At 40.3% G+C, this 24772-nt stretch overlaps 1 protein-coding gene across 1 annotated transcript in view; it reads left to right on the plus strand.

Moving 5' to 3' along the window:
• The window catches only part of LOC147153122 (protein kinase C zeta type-like), a 64357-nt gene extending 39585 nt beyond the window's left edge, over positions 1-24772 (plus strand). The window contains exons 13-18 of the mRNA XM_086024561.1: positions 147-234; positions 399-518; positions 4241-4320; positions 5343-5432; positions 11920-12035; positions 17579-24772. Of these exons, the coding sequence (XP_085880687.1) occupies positions 147-234; positions 399-518; positions 4241-4320; positions 5343-5432; positions 11920-12035; positions 17579-17666 (582 nt within the window). The 3' untranslated portion in view covers positions 17667-24772. The remainder of the gene's footprint in view (positions 1-146; positions 235-398; positions 519-4240; positions 4321-5342; positions 5433-11919; positions 12036-17578) is intronic.

Raw genomic sequence — 24772 nt, forward strand, 5'->3', positions numbered from 1 at the left:
TCCCCCAGTCGATGACTGCGGATTACAAATTAAAGTAGCCAAACAGTTTTGACTAGAGGCGGTGTCTGTTTTCCTTTTTTCTCCGTTCCTGTTTTATTCATTTCCTTTATTCCTATTGCTCATGTTTTTTTGGTTTCTTCTTCCAGGAGGGGATCAGACCAGGTGACACGACCAGTACTTTCTGTGGAACACCCAACTACATTGCACCAGAAATCCTCAGAGGAGAAGATTATGGTAAGTGAAGAAGTCACTGGTTCATGATAAGGTTATATGCCCAAATCTGATAAACCACTTTGGATTGTTTGTTTTGACCTAAAATTAAGATAATTTAAAACACATTATTCATTGGTGCTCGATGTTGAACTTGTTACCAAATAGATAACTCTTTCCTTTCTCAGGCTTCAGTGTAGACTGGTGGGCCCTTGGTGTGCTAATGTTTGAGATGATGGCTGGGAGGTCCCCATTTGACATCATCACCGACAATCCTGACATGAACACTGAGGAGTACCTCTTTCAAGGTGAGTTGGGGACAACTGAACCATCGCCATTAGCTTGCAGTTTCACCATTGTGTGAAATAGATTGATATGTTGTAGCACCAAGTACCGGTACCAACACATCACTCAAATTTTTAGCCAGCAACAAATACTTCAAACCATGATTTTTACATACCGGTGTTTGCGGGGCGGAGGGTGGTCCAATATGGCCAGCGAAGCAGCTAAATGTATTGGCGGCCCAAGACTTTTGTACAGTACCGGATATATTAAATGTTCAGTATTGTTTAAAAATGTTCACTTGTTCTAAAGTGTTAAGATATGTTCAACCGTTATTTATCAAAACTATTCTAATTAATATTCTTGTAATTTTTAGTAACTCATTCATTGCCAGACATTTTCAGATCCTCTTTTACCCTAATGGTTGAAAAAAAATGAAAAAATATAAATAAATTCCTGGGATTGAATGGCCGGACTGTGAAAAGACGTATCAGCGTACCAGCTAGCTAAGGGCTAAGCTAAACTGGGAAGCTTCAACTCTCCGGTCCAGCGTCCACGTTTGCAAACTCCATTCGTGCTAGGATGGCATCAAAAGCCAACAGCAATGTCAGGACAAAGGCGTTGATACAATGACTACACGGGCGATAGTGATTGATAGCTCAACAGTTTAATTTAATGCCCATTAGCCGGCTTCTTATACATGCACAATAACTTCCAGGTGTGGCTCTCAAAGACAGTGGTCTTACATGATGTTGCGCACATCCCACATATATACAATACCTACAGTACGTCACCATACAAACATTCCCGTGACACTTGTACATGCGACAATGTGCTATGATTCATTCTAGCTGGAATCCGAAATTTCTGATTCTACATTTGTTTTTAACGGCCAATTCGCATCTCAATTCGAGTTAGCACCGATTCGTGCACAGCCCTTGTGACCGCACTACATGATAGATGGACAAATCACAACCCAATGTTGTGTTAATGGATTTCAAACATTTATTATTGCACTTTTATATCATAGCAGCAAAGATCTAAGCCTGCTTCCAGCAATATTTACTCAGGTTCAGGGGCTGTTTGTTATGCGAGATACTTGGAGACAAAGTATGCTAAAAGCGATGTTTCTGGCTGTTTTTTTTTCCCATAAAAAAGTACTTAGCTTCATTTATGCCTTTGTCGCATAACTGATATTTACTGTGAGTGTGGAAGAAACAGATTTCATGTAATGGAATAAAAATGAGCTCTGAGCTGCAAAGGATTTATGCCCGTGCCAATTCAGGCTTAGTTGGTTCTGGCATGCTTCATTAAAATGCAGGAATCACTAACGGGGTTAATTTTATTTCCCCTCAAATTTTAATTAGCTTTAGTTCACTGGTGTTTCTCACACCAAACTGTGTTGAGATATGAGATCACTTAACATTATTGACTTTTTTTATTTGCACATTTAAACGGTCATATGTTGACAGTCTGATTCTAGGAAACCAGATATATATTGTGACGTTTTTCACATCAATTTCCTGTTACCAATAATACAGTGCAACTGCTACGGTAATCCATTTTGGGATGCTGTTTGAACATTGGATTGTTTGGAATTACAATAATGTTCCGCAAAAAATAGAAGTACAGTATTCCAGTTTTAGACACAAACTCATTCTTGAAACTACTTCAATCATGCCTTTACATTTAATTAGTTTTAATGACATTTTTTTTAAGAGCCATGACATTTTAATTGGAAATAAGTTGTGTACTTACTACTCACCCATAACTTTGATGATAATGTACATGAGTCTTCTATTCTTCTTTATGTCTTTTATTAAGCTATTTCCTAGCAAGTAGTCAGGACAGTGATGCATTTGTGACATCCTGTTCTAGGGTCCTATCACATTTCTCGACTTTGCCATCACCGTTGCCCTTCTTCTTCTTTGCTTTCCTTTGAATTCATTCTTTTTTTTTTTCACACTTTACCCAGGTGTCTTAATGAAAGGTCTTTGATATTCTTGCCAGCCAATTGCAGCTCACATAGAGATAAACAACCACTCACACTCACACCTGAGGACAATTTAGTATTTATTGAACATAACATGCATGTTTCTGAAATGTGTGAGGAAGCTTGAATACCTGTGGCAAACTTCCTGCAGACTCCTCACAGACACATTTTCAAATCCAATTCCAAATAACTGTATTAAAAACTCAATTTTCTATATAATGTGGCCTTTGCCTATTATATTCTTTCTTTTTAAACAATAGCTAGGCAGTACAAAGAGAATTTAGAAGATTTGATTTACTCTGGAGCCCATGGGTGGCAGACCTTTTCTTTTAGTACAGAGTTATGATTAAAATAATTTGGATTTTAGATAACAGCAACATGCACTGGGATGTACAAAGCAATTACCAGCTTTAACGAAGGGAGATGCACGAATGCAAGATGAACTACAGTGCTACATTTAAACAAATCATTAGGCCTTCTATTTTCTTATTTGTGTTTCCTCGAGCCATATGCTACCCATACAGTTCACATCCCCCATCACACTCTCCTCCTCCGAGCTTTTCAGAACAGAAATTCCTCCATAATGCAATAGCCTTGTTGATGCAATATGTCTATGCTGTGCCTGTCAGTAGCATAGAGCGGCACAGTAGCTAGCATCTGCTATTAGTATAGCAGCCTCCTAGTGGGTTTGCTTGTCAAACAGCAGGTTCCTGGATCCACGCCTTCGAACGGATATCAAGTCGTTCCCTATAGGAGCTGCTCAGCCATATGCCACTGAGCTGAACCATGAGCCAGGTCTGGCTTTGGGTATCGGTGCTGCATGTGCCAGCCTCAAAGCTTAGTCAGACAGACACTCAGACCCTGAAAAATGTTTGATTCATCAGAAAAAAACAACAACCCCACCGGGCTAGTCATTTTAAAAGTCAACACATTTCACAAGCTGATACTGTATTAAAGGAGGACACCATATTTGTATACCGCCAGCATATTATGTGTTTAATTGTTTCTACGTTCAAATCTCTTCCCGTGAACGGTTTGATTGGCTCATTTTGGTCATGTGATCAAAACCGCTCTTATACAGTCCGTGACAGTGGACTGGAGAGGGGCGTAAAAAAACACCGTGTGATGGCACACATATTTTATCCTTATTTAACGGCAATTTACCGTGGGCCCGTATGAGACCTTGACTTGGTCTGGACCCGGACCGTGATCCACCATTTGAAGAAGGCTAGACGATGGCGGGCATCCAAATGGGTGGCATTGCTTTTGTCTCTTCCCTCTCTGTGATACATTAGCTGATTTGTGTATCTATCAATTAATTGTAGTTGTGTGTTAGGAACTAGGAAGAGAATTAGCAGTTACGTAATATTACAGATAGATGTAGGTTCACGATGACAATGTACAATTAACATGATTTTGGAAGATATAGTAAATAATGGGCTGGTTTAGAATGAAGTACACATACAGTATGTGAAGCAACAACTTGAGGGGGAAATATTTCAGTTTTCCAGACCATTGTTGTTTTTGTTAGTTTATCACCATTGAAATGCGGGATTGTCAAGGCTGTGTGCACCATCAAAATGGAAAGAACCAACAGAATGGAGTCTTCTGTGTCTCCTCCCTTCCTTGGACTCCTACGCAGCAGACATGGTGACCCACAGGCAGTTTGGACTGTGAATCATTACCCCCCACGATTGTCCTTTCTTTGTCTTTCCCTCTCACCCTTCTTTTGTTGCTGTCCTCTTTTGCCAACAGTTATTCTTGAGAAGCCTATTCGCATCCCAAGGTCTTTGTCAGTGAAAGCTGCCAGCGTGCTCAAGGGTTTTCTGAACAAGGTGAGAGTCCACTGCCAAAGCAGTCCTTCTTCTGCTCACTCAAGATGTGCGAGCATGGTCAGGAAATTGGGCTGTCGCTTATGGGCAATGCCTTCAAATTAAACTAACCATAACCAGGAGATAAGACAAAATGCATATAGAATACGAACTCTGTACGCTCATGTTAAAGAACCTAACCACCGACATAGCAGGGACTACTTTTTCATAAACACTTCAATTATTCATTCAAATTATACAGTATTTGTGAACAATTTCTTTGCCGACTGTGGCTCTCTAAGGTTCGCGTGAAAACCCCCAAATCAAATGTTATTCAGCAGCTTATAAATTGTTCAGTAAACTAGATTTAAAAAAAAAAAAAATCCATTCTCAGTAGACGGCATCTCACCTCCGGGCCACGTGTCTTAACACACAGGCCAAGTCTGAGCTACATGAGAGTAGAGACGGATAATCAGTGGGAGGGAGGTCTTTCCAATTATAGGTGCAGCCCAACTCCACAAAACGATTAACACACATCCGTAAGCAAGACCTTTGCACTCGGTTATCTTCATTGCCATTTATACTGCAACTGTTGTTTATTTGGACTTTAACCCACACGCACCGCATTGCTTAGAGACATACTCACAAATGTGGATGATTTAATCGCTAAAACATTCCACATAAATACCTTCCACCCTGCGTATCATTTGCACAAAACTTACTTGCTGTATGTTTGTCTGTAACCCTCCGATTTTTTGGGGGGGAATATATATTATTGTAGCGGTGAAAAGAGCTCAGTCCGAGCACATGTATATGACGAAACAACAATACTATTTATCTTCCTTCTGTCAAGAAATGTAGCATCTGTAATGCGAGATGAAATATCCTGCCCATTCAGACTCATTTACTTTCCATATGAGGCTCCATTTAGGTTTGGGGGGGAAAAATTGTGAATCCAGATGCAACATTTTTTGGATTGTTTTACTATGAGATAGAATAGATTTGCTCCAGCTCAGATTTTTGAACAGCTTTCTTGGTTCCCACAGGATCCAAAGGAGCGGCTGGGTTGCCAGGTCCAGACAGGTTTCACAGATATCAAGTCCCACACATTTTTCCGAAGTATAGACTGGGAGCAGGTAAGTGTTCCAGAGAGGTTGTGGTCTTCCGTGGATTTAAAATACAAACATAACTTATGATGTAATGAATCATACGTAATGCACAGTATGAAACCAAATTAAATATATATGTAAAGTTACATTACGTTACTTACATTGAAAAGGTGCAGGGTAAATCATTTCAATTTCAAGTAATTTCATGATTCAACCAATCTGCTATTACTCAATGCAATTATTGTTTAAAAGCTGCATTTTGTACAGTATTTACTTGGGTTGTCTTTGTGATATATTAAAAATTGGCTTGTACTACTTCAAAAATAGCAATGAATTGACTGACTGTTAATTTTCCACATTATCAAGAAAAATGTATTGCCTAATATAGCCTACCATGTGCTTTATGGGGAGCATTTATTTAAAGAAAAACAAACAAAAATGTGTTTTGCCACAAAAATTACACCGGCTTTACGCATGAAATTACTTGGAAATGTCCTATTTGCATTTTATTGTGCTAAATATATGGGCACCGCGCTTTTGTATTTGTTATAAAATGGTTCTGCACCCAAATTGCATTATGTATGCATGCTTATGTAATGAACGATGCCTGCTGTGATATGCAGTTTGTCTAAAATCATGTATTTGTATTTCAAAAACAGCACTGACAATATCACTTTCTTCTGGCTCTGTGTTTGTATGGTTGTGAACTGGGTGAAAAGTAATCATAACGAGGTTAACGAAATGCAACTTCCAGAAGCATTTATTTATTTATTTATCTATCTATTTATTTATTCTTTCAGACCCCTCAAGAACTTCTGTCTTTTCAATTCCAATAGCTTTCTACTTGTACTTCTGCCTGGCGGCATCTGAAGTCGGCTTAATAATGTTACGATTCTTAACTAGCATCCAGCAGTAGATCACTCAAAATAATAAATGAGTGAATGATTATCATTTTATCACATCATCAGGCAGCAGTTTGGGTTTTTTCCCCCCATTTTTTTTTTGGTGTGAAAATTATAGCACATCAGATACGTTTCTGGCAGATGAACTGATGGTAGTTCCTGGCGCTTCCTACCTCATGACAGTCAGGTGCTGACAGCTGTTCTGGGGTTTGACTCTACAACCTGTCAGATTACTTCTGACTAATGTGACAACAACAACAAACAGAATATATTCTGCACATGCACCCGCATTTAATGCCAGTTAGCTTTGAAAAGAGGACAGAGTTGTCATTAGTCTTTCTGATTTACCTTTGCCAAATATGACAGTAGTTATCTACGCTATACATCTAGAGCTTGGGCAACATACAATATGCCCTCCTATTTATGGTACAGTTAGGTGGAGCCTCTCCTAAGAAAATACTCTAGATTTGAAAAGCTATCCCATTTATACTGTATTTTCAATAGTTTTTTTTTTTTTGCTTGTTGGTCCATACCCTTTATAATTGTTACATACTGTACAGTCAAACTTTGAAGATTCGCAAATTGCTGTTTGAAAAATCATCTGGCAATTTTTTTCTGTATGGCTTTTCTGTATAAACTGTGACTTCACAGACAAGTGTAAACAAATTAATCGAGTGAATGGTTGACAGTTAACAATCTTGATTCATTTCAGTCATTCATAGCCTCTTTGTGCTTCATTGGCTCTTAACTCATTGACTGCCATTGACCAATTGATGTGTCTTTCCACAGTCCAGCCCTTCAATCCCAGCAACGTATTTACATATTTTTCTTTTTTTTTTTTTTTTCAAACGTTAGGGTAAAAGAGGCTCTGAAAATGTCTGGCAGTGAACGAGTTAAGGCAGTCTACATACAGCTGCATTTGTTTTCAGTTCCACATTTAAAGCATCGCTAATGTGGCGCTTTATAATGTTAGCGCCATCGCTGTGTTTCAGTGGTATCCGTGTCCCTAGTGGGACTCAGTCTAAGAGAGTCAGGTAGTAACGCACTGAGGAAGAAAACAATCGGTGTGTTAATGAGTGCTGCCACAGTGGCTGTGAAGTACACACCAAAGGCAAACTAGGGGAAGGATATCAAAGCGGGAGAGATTCCTGAGTGCAGCAACCAGCCCCTGTGTAGTGCAGAAGGAAAACAAGTTGACAAAGCTTTGAGAGGTGCAGAAGCGACGCTCTCTGCCCTCAAACTAGAAGCCTGTCTCCAGTCCTGACAGGCCTGGCACACTGCTACTGTTGTTACCACGTATTTATATTCATCAGACAGTTCCCCGGGGTGCGGCTTGACTCTCTGAAGAGATGACACATTTGAATATAATTTACCTGCCTCCCTCTTTCATTCCCTTTCCAAATGCAAGGTTATTTACTGCCAGACAAGTGTCGAGCTTGATGAGAGCGCTGATAGAATCGATCCTTTGAGATGTTTATTGCTGTCAATCACGACGACAGTGCTTCTTTATCAATGAAACCGGCTATTGCTATTGCTTCCCGTGACGCAAAGGAACGAATCTTGCGGTGTTCCATTTTAAATCCATCCATCCAGTTCATACACAGCTTATCCACAGGGAAGTTGGAATCTTTCCCAACTGGCTCAGGGCAATTGGCAGACGCAGAGCAGTCGATTATTCACAATTCTCCACAAATCTCAGCTTCAGCACCTGGGTGTGTTTTAAAGTGCTGACCATGCAAACAGGCCAGCAAGGGAAACCCATTTTACTTTGGGCCTTGGTCCTGGAATGGCTTTCAAAGTTGACTCAAACTGGTCTCATTGGCCTGTTGAAATAGTCACCCTAAAAGTGCTGAATTTCTTGAAACCAGTTGCTAATGATCTGATGTGTAGCACTTATCTTTGCATAGTGACTTTGTAAATATGTTTGTAATCGTACTGTTCTCTTTTATGTACAGTATAGTTTGATGTTTACTTTTACTTTTATATATATTGTGTTCTTTTATGTATGAATTTGTATTGTTACAAGGTGCATTCTGTTCCACCTTCTTGGCCAGATTGCCCTTGAAAAAGGTGGGTTTTCATTTTCTGCTTAATTAAAGATTTTGATTGATTGATTGATTGATTGAGACCCTGCTTGGACCGATCGCTTTATTGGGCACACAGTGAATCTACACTAGCTGAAAAAAAAAAGTCTGGCATGTGAACCAGCTGGCCCATTGCATCAGGGCATGTCAAATAATGCGACCCTGTTCGTCCAATTCATCAGTGCATCCTGAAGGGCCGCCCTAGAAAATAGACCTGGACATGTCATTTTCCTTGATTGGACTGTGCCAATTGGTTTCCATAAGAGGAGCAATGAAATTATTTGTGCTTTTGCTCATTGATGTCCTTCAAATTGCAATTTCCTTTTTTTTTTTTTTTGACCAGGGAAAGATTTCCGCATAAACAGTACCCTCATCGTGTGGCGTGCACCGACCAGTGACTGCCTTGGACACGACAGTAGTTTATGTCCCATTTATAAGCTGCTTTACATTGGCTTACATTTTATAGTCCATGTAAAACACTCGTACCTTTTTTAAAACAAAAAAAATCAAGGAAGAGAAAAGATATATTTAACGCTTTGACTTTGCTCCACTCGTATGAGGTTTTGCTTATTCCACCATCTTGTTACGTATTGGCTTAGCCTAGCACAGACGTCTGACGTACAAACGCACGTAATCGCGTCCGCATGCTTTTAGTTTTTTTATTTAAACTTTAAAAATCGATTTTTAATACCTATGAATCGATTCAGAATCTTTTTAATATGCCGAACGATGCATCGAAAAAAAGATTTTTCCCACCCCTAATAGATAGAGATAGGCCATGCCTAGATATGCTGTGAAATATGTATACAGTACTTTTTCATCTCTAGCATGTAAATACATTCTAAAATAGCCCAAGATTGAATCCAATAAATAATATACATACCTAGGTGTCAGTTGCATTCAGAAAGAAAATACCAACCAACAGAAAGAGCTAATGCTCCAGAGAGCGAGTAAGTGTCTAAAAGTGCCTGCTTAAGTGATGCCTAATTGAAGCATGTGCTTTTCATGCACAATGACGGTCATTTTTGCATATTTCCGTGATCTCAACAGGACAATCTTGAGACGTGAAGAGTGTGGGTACTCACTGAAACGTTGTAATGTTCAACAACAAAACCACTTGGGGAGGCTTGGCCAGTATGAAATAGATGAGGACTCCAGGAAATGCAGTCCATCCACTTTCATCTAATTTGTCCGATTATTATTTTGATTACAATTATATTTTTGTTGATATATCTATGCCAGCAACGTATACTGACAGGCAGGACAATTACACTAAAGGTTCTTTCATTAAATAGTAGAATAGACAATCAAACTGTGACACAACCTGTTGCTATTCGGACAACAGTATAAAAGTCATGGCTTCCAGCGAGTATGTTCAATTAAACGGACCCAGATTCTGCATTAGGTCATTTTTTTTAGTAAATTGTGACAAAATCATTATTATTTTAGTATTCATACTTTTTGTGACATTTTTGTTTGGTGGTGTGCCATGAGATTTTTCCAATGCAAAATCAATGTCTTGGCTCAATAAAAGTTGGAAAACACTGAAACACAGTTTGGTCTACAAATCAACGTGACGCGCAAATAAAAATGTCTTAAATTAAGATGTGTTGAATATTACATGAACGTTTACTAAATCAGTTGTTTATGAATAAAAATGTGGGATCCAATCATGGCTGAGCAAAATATATTTTCAAAGTCACTCTGCACTCGCTTTAATTCCAAGGCGGAACTATGTAACCTGACCCGTTTCTCTCTGTTGCCATGGTGAATCTATCAGGACTCAATCGATGATATCTTTTGTTGTGGTTCTGCACGTTTAGCGGAAGGTGAACAAATTGTACGACATTAAAGAGGTCCTACAGCAGCAGTTATTTGTAATTCAGTTATATTTTACCACAAGTCCGGCCGCATATTGACAAAAGGTCAGTTTGAATGATTATTCACTGCGCATCTACATCATCACGTCGTGAAAACTTCATTCAAACTAGTTCAGATCAGCTGCTCTCGAACCGAATACTCAGTTTTAAATTTCTGAGGGAGTCAACTCAGAGCTCAGGTTTAGTCTGTTGAAACTCCTCTCTGGAATACCATCGGGAGATCTGACAAGGGCCCACAAGATTAAGTCTCTGTTGTTTGTTTGAAGCTCTTCTCACCAAACACTTTGAACCTGTATTGCAAATGAAGCATAGAAATGGCCTACAAAGCAGGGGAAGATCAGGTGCTTTGAAGGAACCAAACGCAAATGTACACAGAAAACAATAAGAAAATATAAAACAAGCTACCGGTAGATGTGATTGTTCCTTAACAAGGTGGAAATGTGTGAAGCTGTTGTGCGAGAGCTTGAAACTCTCCTTATTCTAAAACTATTCTTCTTTTCCCTTAATGGGCTTCCCTCTGTTGAGTCCTTTTGAAGGTTTTATGGTTGTTGCAGAGGCAATATTGAGATGTATAATGACCACCACCAGCTACTTGTGCAGGTTCGCTTACCTCTGAACTACGGCAGCTGATTATTGAATGTACTGAACCGTTGGGGGTCAGTGCCAGTGAGGCACCATTCGAATATTAGAATCGCGGCTGACCCGTTCTCTGAATCTGAGCCGTGATTGGTCGTTGTGAGCAGTTGTGATGTCATTTTCAGTCGACAGAAGACAAAATGGCCGCCCCCCAGAGATGACTAAAAACGAGTACATTTTGCTGCTTAATTTATATTCCACAAACGCAAAATTAATCAGAATGACGTGTTTCAACCAGTGGAAACATATTCTTGAAAAAAATATGTTTGGGTTGACTTTTCCACTTTAAAGCGGAAGTCAACCCTAACATGTTTTTCAGGAATATGTTCTATGCAAGCCCACTAGTTGAAACAGAGCATTCTGATAAATATTGCGTTTGTGGAATAAGTGTTAATCCACTCGTTTTTAGCCATCTCTGGAAGCGGCCATTTTGTCTTCTGTCGACTGAAAATGACATCACAACTGCTCACAATGACCAATCACGGCTCGGATTCAGAATATAGGTCAGCCGTGATTGGTCGTTGTGAGCAGTTGTGATGTCATTTTCAGTCGACAGAAGACAAAATGGCCGCCCCCAGAGATGGCTAAAATAGAGTGCATTTTGCTGCTTAACTTATATTCCACAAATGCTAAATTAATCAGAATGCTCTGTTTCAACTAGTGGGCCTGTTGGGAACATATTCTTGAAAAAAATTTGTTTGGGTTGACTTCCGCCCTTTAAGGTGAACATGTGCGAGAGCAAAAGGCAGGAGTTACATGTCTACATCATTCTAAAACTCACCACAAGGCTGTGAAACCCCCAAAAACCTGCCCACGTGTGTGTGAAACTTTGTTGACTGCAATGTTTTGTTTTTCATTAGCAATAATAATAAATAGTAATGGATTTTAAGAACAGTGGTACATTATTACTCTGAATAAACACGAACACAACTTTTGTGTGCATATTTATTTGAAACATTGGAGCTTGGTGAATAGACTGATTCAGTATGTTTGTTGTTTTTTTTCCGTAAAGCTGGAGAAGAAGGAGATGACGCCGCCCTTCAAACCTCAAATCTCAGATGACTACGGCCTTGAAAATTTTGACACACAATTTACTAACGAGCCAGTACAACTAACACCGGATGATGAGTAAGTACCACTCTTTAATATGTTATGACCACCATCATTAAGTAATATTCTTAAGTAGTGTATCAGAGAACGAGTGAAATGCCAAAGTCTGGCAATGTGAGAGAAAGAGATGTCTCCTCCACTTAACATCATGTCTGATTTTTTTTTCACTGACTTTATGTTGTGTTTATACTGTAAATAGCAGGTGGTGTTGTCAAGTCTGTTTAGTTATTACTTAAAGCGGAAGTCAACCCAAACATATTTTTTTTCAAGAATATGTTCAATGCAAGCCCACTAGTTCAAACAAGGCCTTCTGATTAATATTGCGCTTGTGGAACAAGAGATTATCCACCCGTTTTTAGCCATCTCTGGGGGGCGGCCATTTTGCCACTTCTGTCGACTGATAATGGCATCACAACTGCTCATGGCTGATGGCATGATTTCTGAAGCTGAAGCAGAAGCTTGGTCGTTACCTTCAGAAAACAGGTCAGCCATGAGCAGCTGTGATGTCATTTTCAGTCAACGGAGGGGCAAAATGGCCGCCCCCAGAGATGGCTAAAAAAGGGTGGATTTTGCTGCTTAACTCATATTCCACAAACACAATATTAATCAAAATGCCGTGTTTCAACTAGTGGGCCTGCTGGGAAAATATTCTTGAAAAAAATATGCTTGGGTCGATTTCCCCTTTAAACCATTTTGTTGTTCTCATCAGGTTTTACGTTTTAAAAACACCAACACGCATTGTGTATTTCATTATTACACATCTAAATGTGTATTTCATTATTACACGTATAGACAGAATTACTCGTAATCTTTCATTTAAAAGTAAATAAATAAAAAATACCCCCACACACCCAAGTGTTCTAAGGGTTGTAGTATTTGTATGCACTGCACTCTTGAAATAGCAATACAGTGTGTTTCACTTCCTTCAGTACTTTTTGTGTGTCCAAAGGCAAAAGGCAGGTAGCATTTGTACAGGTAAATAACATGGATTAAAATGATGGATTTTGTTTGAATGAAGCGAGCGCATCACACAAGGTCATAAGACTGTGAGCCTCCTCAGCCTGCAGGAAGAGCAAGATTCTGCTTCTGGTGTCCTTGTTGTATACCGCGCTTCTCAATCGATGCGATGATAACGCCTGTAAATGCATCGTCATTGTTGCGAAATAGAGGCCGGTTTAACCCATTAAGGCCGGGAGCGTATAACGGCGTTTCTACCACTAGAGCACTGTTCCGCCTTTCTACCCTTAAAGCCGGCAGAGCGTATACGTCATTTTCTTTTTCGGCCTCTTAACCAATGAAATGCATCAGATTAGACATGTGACGGTGTCGTAAACCCGTGGGTGATGTTCCGGAAATCTGTCGAGTCATAACGGCGGACGCCGCGGTCGCGGGAGCTCTTAAATGAGTAACGGCAGTGATATAGACAACGCGATTGTGGATTTTTGAACCAGTCGAACGGGATATATGGGCAAGATATGTTTATAAACAATGACAATATCGACGTCTTTGTAACTGAAAAGAGGATGGTAATTACCACTCGATTTTTGGGAAATTAAAAGTAGTGCTTCTCTTGCAGTGACACTTTATTTTGACCTCTTCGATCGAAACAGTAAAGATGAATACACTCGGGCCTGTGTGAAAGCCACATGTCCAAACTCTCAAATTCTTTTGGAATTATATTTCAGGGGCTGAGATATTCATTATTTTGTAGGTGTTGAATTCCTGGGAAAACTCCAGGTTTTCAAGAGTAATTCCAAAGACGACCTTAGGTTTTGGGGAGCTGTTGAGCCAGGCGCCTTAATGGGTTGAATGTCAAGTGACCTGCTCAAGAATTTCATTTCCTTCTATAGCGCTTCAGACGTTTACACTTCGAGTAAGCAGCAAGATGACAGTGCAAGTAGCAACTGGATCTGTTAGTGTTAACTGAAGCCTTATTAAATACCCATCATGCTTTGAACCCATGACAGATGTCTTTTGCTCTCTTACCTTTTGAACACGCGCAAGGCCGGCTGTCGACGTGGCGCAGTTCTTCAAACCAGCCTCGGGCTGGATCAGCCTTTCAGCTCATTAAGCGGCTGCGGCTAGGAAAGGGCGTCCAAACTCATTTGTGACAGAAGTAGACGACAGTGGTCCATGGCAGACTTTAGAGGAGGACAGGGTGGATGATGATGATGACGAGGGGGGGTTCCATTGAGGGAAGACGAACAGCAGGCGGTGGAGAGCGCGCTGCCAGTTCAAATAGTGGCGATATCAACCTTGCATCAAATACCAAAGCACATCAAAAGAAGGCGCTTGGCTCTTCGCTGCCTCTCGCACTTTATCTCCCCATCCCCGTCCGTCTCTTCTCTCTGTTACCGCGGAGAGAGGCTGATGTCGCCCACTCCCGCTACGAGGGGCTGATGCAAAAAGCTCACCACTCTCCCCTCTCTCCCAATCCTGATGGGCTTGGCACAAGAAGAAAGAAAAGTGAAGCACTGTCAGGAGAGAGAAGGGTAAACTCTCCATGTTAGAGATTTACATTGCTACATTAAAAGCCTGGATTGCTGGGGGCTCTTGCCAGGATGCTGCGGTGAGGGGGAAGGGGGCGAGAGGCATTTAGACTTTCTATGCCAGCCCCTCGTCTTTGAAAATGGAAGCCATAGCCACAACCCAGCGAAGCATATTTCTTCTCCCGCCTTGGTACTTGGTGGCTATTGTAAAAGTCTGAATGGAGGGAGACCACCACTCTAATTATACCAGACGAGCCAAGTCAAACCGCTTCTTATCCAGGTTCATTCGTGTCGTCAACTTGCATTAACGACCGGCTTTGCTTTCTTTTTTTTTTAAGTTGCGTGCTTTCCAATAGTAGTTGCGTAAGTGGGAATAGGGCAGTTCGTCGAAATTTAATCGTGATTTCGATGCTGGTGCCTCAGAAGATCAGAAACGTTATAATTGAAGAAAACCAATTCATGTGCTGAACGTGCGGCGTTTGCAAGTTCTCAACGTTGTAAAAGTCAAATAGTATGTTTATAATCGTAATGATGTGTTAACGATCATAATAATACTGATAATCGTCCTTATGAATCTTGATTTCAACGTCAATCCGAATAACTTGCGATCATTATTTTTTCCATAATCGCCCAGCCCTAGTTGGGAAGATCGCAAGGCTTGTTGGAGCCACAACTTCAGTGACGTTGTTGTTAAATCTGGCCGTGCAGTTATTGGATGCGTGGCCAGTAGGACGGTGACATCCGGCAAAGAGAGCCCACCTTTTCCATGGGATCGGATGATTGTCTTGCCTGCGGAAACGGTCCCCTACGAGGTGGAGAAGAAAGGCAGAAACGCCCGACGTCATTCTAGCCTTTTGTTTGAATGACATGAAGGAGCCGGGAGCCGAAACAAAGTGTATTTAAAAGATGATGCATGTGCATTGTCTGTGCCTTTACCAAGGGCCATTGATATGAAACGTTTCAAAAGCGCAAAGAAAAGAAAAACGCGACAATGTTTGACTGACACTGGCCCCTGACATTAGACTTGCGGCCAACTGAAAAGTACATTTTACTTTACCTTCAAAGTCTTTCTTCTCAGTCTTTGCTGGAGAGAGGCCCTTTTGTGGAGAGGAGCGCCTTGCATCGCCATTGACACAAAAACGCCCGCGTACACACACATTTGCAGTCTCGAAATGAAGCCAGCTGTGTTGCTAGGAGACGCTCTATTTACCCAGCCAGTCTGAGCCCACTAGTTACGGAGTTTCACTTCATTAACCCGCCGTTGTTTTTGCCGATGGATGCAGCAGACTCGGGAAGCAAAAAAAAAGCGCAGATTAGTCCGAACAGCCGCATTCTTTCTCTCATGTTTTACCGAATGACATTTTACGGGGTTGTCAGCGACACGCACATTGGGTTTTCCCCCCACGATTCTCAGCGTGCCGTTTTGCTTGACAACTAAAAACTGCCTGACTGAACTTGGCCAGAGAAGCCGATGGGAAAAATCCCCACAAATCAAGTGTTTTCAGTTGTGCGTTGCCATCGCAACGCCAGCAGCAGATCCCCGCAAAAACACACATTTAAAGAGAGGGACGTCAAACGCGTTGCATTCAAAAGGCCAAGCCATTTTCACCCTGCACGAAAGCGTTTTTTGTGTACTTTTGCGATAACTCACTTACAATCAAAACAGAGATGATCACAGCAATGTTGACATTGTGGTGTTTTTGTTTAGTTAAAAAGGCAACCCATCGGTGAAAGAAGGTCGAAAATGGTGAGAGTGTGTTTTCCGAATTTGCCCGTTGGTGCAGTTCTGCGTTCATGTTGACTTTCACCTGACAGTCAAACAGGTTCCATGCTCTCAAGGAACAAAAATGCTGGATTTTCAGCCACGCAGCTGCCAAGTCATGGTTGGGAAAACTGTGTGAGAGTATTTAAGTTAGCTCTATTGTTTTGACACAGTAATATAGTTAAAACAGCCAAAAGGCGTCAAACTGGAAAACTGAAGTGTGAAATTAAACACCCAAGTAAATCTGTCCGTTATCGTCCCATTTCTGAAAATGTGTCTTGCCAGTGGGCCCTTCTGATAAAAGCCAATGGTGTCAGTTCGGCTAATGTATATATATATATAAAAAAACAAACAACAACACACACACACACACAGAAATGCCCTGCCCATAGAGGCTCCTAGAGCTGCTATTGTCAAACGAGAATAGCCACCAGAATATGTTGAAACATATCAAAGGCAAAAGGTAAGCAGAGCTGCAGTGTTATCACGGACAAGCATTGGACAACAACCTGAGCAATGGTAGCTTCTGATAACCAGCGCATACTCAAATGTTCAGATAAGTTGTCGACATCAGGGTTGGTAGTATTAGAGTTTGGTGATGTCACGCGATACGCTGCTACAAACTCTTAAAACGCCGTCAACGTGATTTGCCATCAACTACTTTCTTATGGGGAATGGGTGGAGAGAAGTGTTAGGCAACTGCGGTTTGACCATAAAGCTGGGAAAAGCAAAAAACAAAACACTAACTCTGGCCAGCAGAAGCCAGCATCCGGTCTCTTTTGGATGAGATCACCGTGTTTCAAAACAATGCTTGACGATTGCGAACATGGCAGACCTCTGGAAATTCGACCGGTACGAGCAGCTTGTGATTGATCGTGTTTGTCACATTAAATCCACTCCACAGAGTGTCACAAAGGACTGAGATGATTTCAATTATAAGTAGGAGCAATGGCGTAATGTACATACATATGCATGCATGCACGCACGCTACTAAATTCTACTACTACTAAATAGCGCGCAAATTTGTAAAGTTTCTCAAATCAAAATTTGTTAATGCCATCAAAAGCACATTTTCATTGTTGCTGTTGCTACTTTATAGAAGAAAAGGACTGTTCACATTTTGGAGGCATCACTAAAGCAAAAATTATTAGCAATAATTTAAAAATTACAATAGAATCTTTACGGGGCGTGGGGGCAGCCTGTGCTTCAAAGTTGTTCAATGACAAATATAATGCAGAATTTCCATCAATGATGTCATGTCCCAATGCGGAAGTGTTTTTTAACACCTCCTCTTTCTCCTCCATCTTCAGGAGCGCCATCAAGAGAATAGACCAGTCGGAGTTTGAGGGGTTCGAATACATCAACCCACTGCTGCTTTCTACCGAAGAGTCTGTATGAAGGAGACAAGGGTGTTCCATATTGGCTCCTCCTCCAGTGTGTCCGAGCCGCCGTCTCGGCCAAAAGCCTCTCGCGAGGCATCCCGAGGACTAGAGGACGAACGGGAAATGTTCCTTCCTGCACTACTGGGATACCAGATTGTTAATGTTCTTGTCATCTGCAAGAACAAGTCACTCCACTCCGAGAACATTCCCTCTGGATGTGTCGTCTGACCTCTCTTTTCTTTGTCCCTTTATGTCCGTTTGATTCCTCTCAAGCCCCAGAATGTCCATCGTGGTGTCAAATTCTTTGAGAGCTGGCTCGTTCCGTGCCTGACACCTTTTGATTCCGTCGCACATTTCTGGATGAACCACAGCTTCTGTGAAGGACTTGAACATTTTACATACACTTTCCTGACAATTTGTTGGTGTCTTTTTTTTTTTTTTTTTTTTTTTAATCTCAACAGGAGGGAGGGGGCGTGGCAAGGGACTCATTTAAAATAAGAATGTATAATGATGAATGGAAGTTTAACTTATTGTGTACGATCATGTAGGTAGTCAATCCAAATTTGATGATGCCTTTTGATGCAAGTGGCCCTGTTTTATCCATAACAACTAAATACTTTCTTGAATTGAGTTTTTTAACATTTTATTTAAGAGGCGCCTCACAGGCCAAGCAAATCCCGGTGTCTGATTGCACTTTTCTCCCTTTACCCGCTTAAAGTTGTCAGAATACAGTAGTCTGTACTGTGCCAGGTTCGATTTAGAGCACAGCAAAATGAGGAATTGTTTGGTTTTAGAATGAATGAATTCCAAAAGCACAGGCGCAGCGTTGCCAAACCCCACGTCGGAAATAACTTCCAAACGTGAGCCAACAGTATTGATTAGTAAATGGCTTGTGAGAAGGTTTTCTGGTTTGCACATTTCATTGCAGGGTTAAGTGAGTGTGAGATTTGACAAGCAAATCGGGAGTTTATGTCACAAGCAAAAGCTGCATTGTTTTTACAATCGGCGATTCTCACCTGTTGCCACCCCGGGACCCGCATTTACTATTGTTGCAAAGTCACCACCGGCTTTTCCAGCGGTTGAGATCAACTCATTCACTGCCAGACATTTTTAGAAAAAAAATAGAAAAAAATTCCTGGGATTGAATGGCTGGACTGTGAAAAGACAAGTAAATTCGTCAATGGCAGTGAATGAGTTCATATAGAAAAAATAGCTACTGAAAACGTCATTTTCAAAAATGTGTATTTTTGGATATTAATTTGTAAAAAGGCAATTTCAGAGCACACCAATGAGTGTGTACATAACTGCATGGATAAAAATGAATAAAGTAAAATTAACTAGCAAAATTTCATCTCAGCACTTTTTTCACCCGGAAAGTGCGACTTGAATAGTTTGCCATTTATTAAGTGTAACAATTCCAATTTGATCAGTGACAATGATTGTGCTATATTACCACAAAAGGCATTTGGAATTGCTTTGACCCAGAAGTGGCTGCTTAAATGCCGCTGAAGGTTCTTTGTATCACATTCGTTTTCTAAAGTGCTGCACTGATATTCACAATCACAAATTAAATCAAATGAGTTTGAAGTCGGCAGCCGTGGTTTCTGTTAGCCAGAGGTTGAGCTGCACTGCGTTTGCTTTCGGCGTAAACCAGTGGCTTCCACTTCCTGTCCCTTACCTAATATGGTAAATGGGCTGTCGCTTATATCGCGCTTTTCTACCAAAGCGCTTTACACTGTACCTCATCTACCGACTGATGACGCAGCATCAGGAGCAACTGGGGGTTCGGTATCTTGCTCAAGGATACTTCGACATGCTCACAATGGCCGGGGATCCATCCCACAACCTCTACTACTGACCCAATATTTTTCATGAGGGTCTGGGGAAGCCTCTGTTCCATGCCCAAAAATCAGATTACGAATGAATACATGAACTGGTAGACCCCCAGTAAGAACATTTCAGATGCACGCCTTTCAGAATAAAAGACAAGTCTGACCCTGGATGCGCGTATATTTCAGGGGGTCCCTGGTTTGTTTGAATGAAGCTCCGTTCCAATGGCAAAGTTGTAAATATTTGTATGGAAAATACTTCTAGACCACAAACATAAAATGATCTAATGAAAAACGGTCATTTAGGTGCTAATTGAGTGTACTGTGGGATGGCGATCCCCTGTGGTTTTTTTTTGTTTTTTTTCTGCCTGTCTGCAATCCAACCAATGATGGGCCCACGACCCACCAGTTAAGAATCACTGGTTTAGAATGCAAAATGTGGGACGCACCTACTGATAATTTGTTTTAAAGAGGGAAAAGTCAACCCAAACATATTTTTTTCAAGAATATGTTCCCAGCAGGCCCACTAGTTGAAACACGGCATTCTGATGAGTATTGCGTTTGTGGAATATGAGTTAAGCAGCTAAATCCACCCTTTTTTTTAGCTATGTCAGGGGGCGGCCATTTTGTCTCTTCTGTCGACTGAAGATGACATCACAACCGCTCAGGTGAGCAGTTGTGATGTCATCTTCAGTCGACAGAAGTGACAAAATGGCCGCCCGTTTTGCAAGTGGAGATATCATTGTTTGTGGTGTGCTGAGTCGCCCATCTCAAGCACACCACACACAATCGGTTCCGATGTTTCAAATCAGTACGTGTGTACCTCCACGCTTGTGACAACTTTCATTTATTGAGCATTGCATCAAAAAGCACTCAGCAGCACAAATACGCAAACGCTCATTTGTGTTTACAAGAATATAGTTTCGTGTATGTATGTTTCAAATGTTCGCCGCTATGTGATTGTGCTCGTTAGGAATATAATTAGCACATAATTGGTTCGTGCTTTCAGGGCCCATCAAAAGAAATTGGCACGATCACTTAAATGGGATAAAACATACTTTGTTGATCATTTTTAAATATGGTCGTATTTTTTTCCTATATTGTTTGTTCTTCACAGTTTAATAATGTACAGTGGAACCTCTAAAGTTGAACACAATCCATCCTGGGACGCTTGTTGATGTATTTGACTTTCTGGGCAATAGTTCACATCATGGATATTGAAACAATTTGTTCCATGCCATCAAGTTCAAAACTGTAAAGGAACATTTTGGTACGGCACAGAGAAAACGCAAAATATTGGAGCACTTAACACAAGACGTCGTGCTAAGGAGAGTCATTGTTGTGCAAGTGTGAAATCCCCACTGTTGTTTTACAATAAATTTGTACATTGAGTAACTAGTGATGACGCCTAAGGTAATTCAGGTATAAAGTACATATTCATTCATGAAGCTGGCCTTCTTTTGGAATCATTGCAAATATGAACAATGCAGTGGAAGATACCACACAAAGCAAGTTGAAAAAGCTGACCTTTACACAACCATAAAGCTCTGGCACTAAAAATAAAATTTGGCATTGATACCTAAACACTGAAAAAGATGGCATTGAAAATTACATTGGTCGCAGCAACATTTAATCAGAGTTGGCTTTATGTTTTTGACGCTGATTTAAAAAATGTCTACATGTTTTTTCTAGCACATCAGGTGTTTGAGAATTTTCGTTTTTAAGTTTGCGCTATACCGATTTTGACCTGCGTTGTAATTAAAAGCTGTTACGCTTCAGGAAAAAAAAATCCACCTGTTTCTGAATCGAAACGCTAAATTCATGAATATGACTACATTTAATACTCTATAAAAACAAGGGCAAGATTTTGAATTAGGGCAACAAGTAAAATAACCAAGAAAACTTGATTACCAGTATTAGTTGCAATATATTGTATTTGGATTTTTTTTCCCAGTGTTTTGGAAAGTTGACACTGAAAAATAGAAGACTGAAAAAATAAAAGCACTATTCGTGACATTGCAAAACATCATCAAATAGAAAATATCAAAATGCATTTTTTTTTTTTTTTATATATCTGTATTTTATTTTTCAGTGCAAATACTTCCAATTTCCAATTCCTTTTCTATAAAGCCTAAATCAATGGTGTGGCGCCAAGACCTTTCGAGGCGTCTTCCCCAAAACGTTGCTTGAACGAGCTCCCCAGTGGCGTTGGACTTGCAGGTTCCACTGTACGTGACGGCACAGACGTGTTCCACATAATCCAGACTAGACCCTGATGAAGTGTTGTTGAGTGAGCAAATGTAAGCGTATTCTCACCGGTTGGACTCCCACGCGGCGAACGCGGCTGCCGTCCAGGTTCAAGTCCTTCCATATGAGCCGTCGCTGCAGGACCATCTGCAGCCGGTTGTTAATCTCACGCTGCTGGGTGGTCGTGCTTTCTCGTGGAACAAGGTCTTCATCTTCATTTCGACTTGCTCAACATTAGAATCGCCTTTACGGTACTTGTTTTGGATAGTGCTATGTGATCTTTTAACAAGATTTGCTATTGTATTTTCAATGGAAAAATACTCGGTCTATTTACCGTTGTGTTCAGAATAATAGCGTCGTGTAAGGATTTTTATTTCCATACACACGGACGCAATGGGAACACTGAACAGCCCAAGGGTCCCGAATTGGAACGGCAGTTCACAGGTGCCAGAACTTGGTCGACTCCATGCGACCCAGATGTGAAACAGCTCTCACAAGTCGAGTTTGCACAACCAAATATTAGCGCGTGACGCACGGGAAAAGCAAAGTCTTTGTGTGTCTTTTAGTTTTTACACACTGCTACCTTATTGAACAGCCAAGTAAAGCAGTGGCTTAACATTTCACACCCAACTCAAACAAGTCCCAAACTCAAAAACAAAACCAAACCAAACAAAACACTTTGCTCTCTAAGTACCATCAAATTGATCATGAATACAGTAGTGTAGTAAGCTAAAGTGTTCATCAAAAATGAGCTGAGCTGAGGTTTGAATCCTCAAATGTATATTTGACATTATTACATGCCACTTTATGCTGTTTGAAAATGACCGGTAACTTTGCTTTACTATAAGAAAAGAATTGTACTTAATGATTCAATTAAAATGTATTTCATTTACATTAAGGTTAAATCAAAATTGTACCTAAATAAATGTTATAAAGGATTTGAGCTTTTTTTGCTTCGCACAATATTGGTAATAGGGATGTAACGATTCACTCAAGCTTCGATTCGTATTTTCCATTTTCAGTTCCCGATTTTTGATTCGATTTATTTTTTTAAAATCTCTACCATGCTTGTCTCGTGTGGTGCTGCAGCCATCCATAAATGCAATATGCAATGATATTTATTTAGTATATTCAAATGACCTAGGTATGTTATGTCTTTTGTAAGGTGTTGCTGTATAGCACTTGAATGCTGGGATGTTGGAGTTAATAAACGCAACACGCCTTGAATCGATTATTCGATTAATCGTTTTTTTTTAATAGCGGTCTAAAGCGATTTTAAATCGATTTTTGATTCATCGTTACATCCCTAATTGTTAATATTCTGATCACAACTGTGCATTTACTCAACTACCAAGCCACGGACAAAGTGTAATTGATTACAGATACAAATGTACCCGTACTATTTTCTTGGTTCATGAATTTTCAATAGGACAAGCACAGTTGGAGATGGATGAATTCTTATGAGTGCAGGGTTAGGGTTAGGGCTATTTCAGTTTTGAAGTAATCCTCCGAAGGCCATACAAAATTCATGAGTAGGTCAAACAAATGTTTATTTACTGTATACGATGAGCATTTGTGAGTTTTTGGGCAGACACTTAGAGTGTAGTGGTTCACTCTCCGAACTTCCAACACAAATATTGGACAGTTATTGTTCATCTCATTTTGATTGTCAGGTGGCCAGGTCAGGGGAGCAGTCTGCTTCCAGTTTTGCCCCCCAACCCTGAACAGGAATGGTATAGAAACTGGATGGATTAGTGTTTTGGAGTTGTGTTTTTTGTTTTTTAATAACCACCCTGCTGAGGTTTTATTTGTCTTTTAGAATTAAAAGCTCTCATAGCCTATATACGGCCAAGGGGCCATTGGTTCCTCATCCCTGGTTTTAAGACTGTAATACACTTGCTGACAAATTGTAAGGTTCATTTTGAGTACTTGGTTGAATGTTCTTTTATAACTACTTTTTGTTGTTGCTGGATTAATGCGGGCTGTAAAGCTGAAATGTTTTTATTTACAAATTCCATTAAAAAATATGGTTTCAAGAGCATTGAAAATGTCTATTGGCAGCAGTATTGTAAATGGGAGGTTCATGTTTTTGTGCAGTGTTCTCACGATTCGCACCTTCTAAGTCCATGTAAATCAGGGGTGGGCAAACTATGGTCAAATATGGCACGTGCCACATTTTCCCTAAAAATCGATTCATTGAATGCATTTATTGTGTTGCAATTTGAATTTATTTTGCATGAAATGATCAGCTGATTTATTGTAAAAAGATGACATTATTTTATTAAATGAACTGTTTTACATTTACACTTTTTTGCTAACATTTTTTTCCAACCTCCACTGTGAGTGAATCTGTCCATTTTAGAAATCAAATGACCGCCAACGTTTGCCCCCCCATCAGGCCCCACCCCCAATCAGATTGTTACAGTTTTAAGCCTGTGGACCTCTGTTACAAATCTCCATCAAATCAAACACTTCATTTATCCATCTAAATGAGCTTTCCCCCCAACCCCCCACCCCCTTTTTTTTTTTCAAATGCACTTACTGGGAAAATGTCCCCATCGACTGAGAATTATTTGATGAAATCTGACCCTTGATTATTTTGTTAACTCCATAATAGGATTAATTAGTGGCTCCAGAGTCAAAGGTTCTCATTTAGCTTCAGGCCTTGACATGCAGAGAGAAAGATAGCACAGTCAGCGATAATGAAGCAGTTATAAAGACACTGAATACACACACGCACACGCACACACTTGCACTTCGACATTTCAGCAATCTTCCTCATGTGCCATGTCATTTGGCGCGCTTCCTCCCTTGAGGTACCAATGTTGGACATTTGGATCACTGAAATATCAGCGAGGAGCGACAGAACCAAAAGAAGAAAACTGGACTGGGATTTCATTTAAGAAAATAATCATTATAACAATGAACTTATTGAACTACGTGTCTACAGATTTGTTTGAATTCAATGCTGGTTTGATTGTTATTTTTCTTCTCAGCGTCTTTGTAAATATGTGTAATAATTAAAAACAATATTGGTTTTCTGTGA

This window comes from Filicampus tigris, chromosome 1, assembly GCF_054856515.1.
Source record: "Filicampus tigris isolate MCC_2025a chromosome 1, RoL_Ftig_1.0, whole genome shotgun sequence".
Classification (NCBI taxonomy): domain Eukaryota; kingdom Metazoa; phylum Chordata; class Actinopteri; order Syngnathiformes; family Syngnathidae; genus Filicampus; species Filicampus tigris.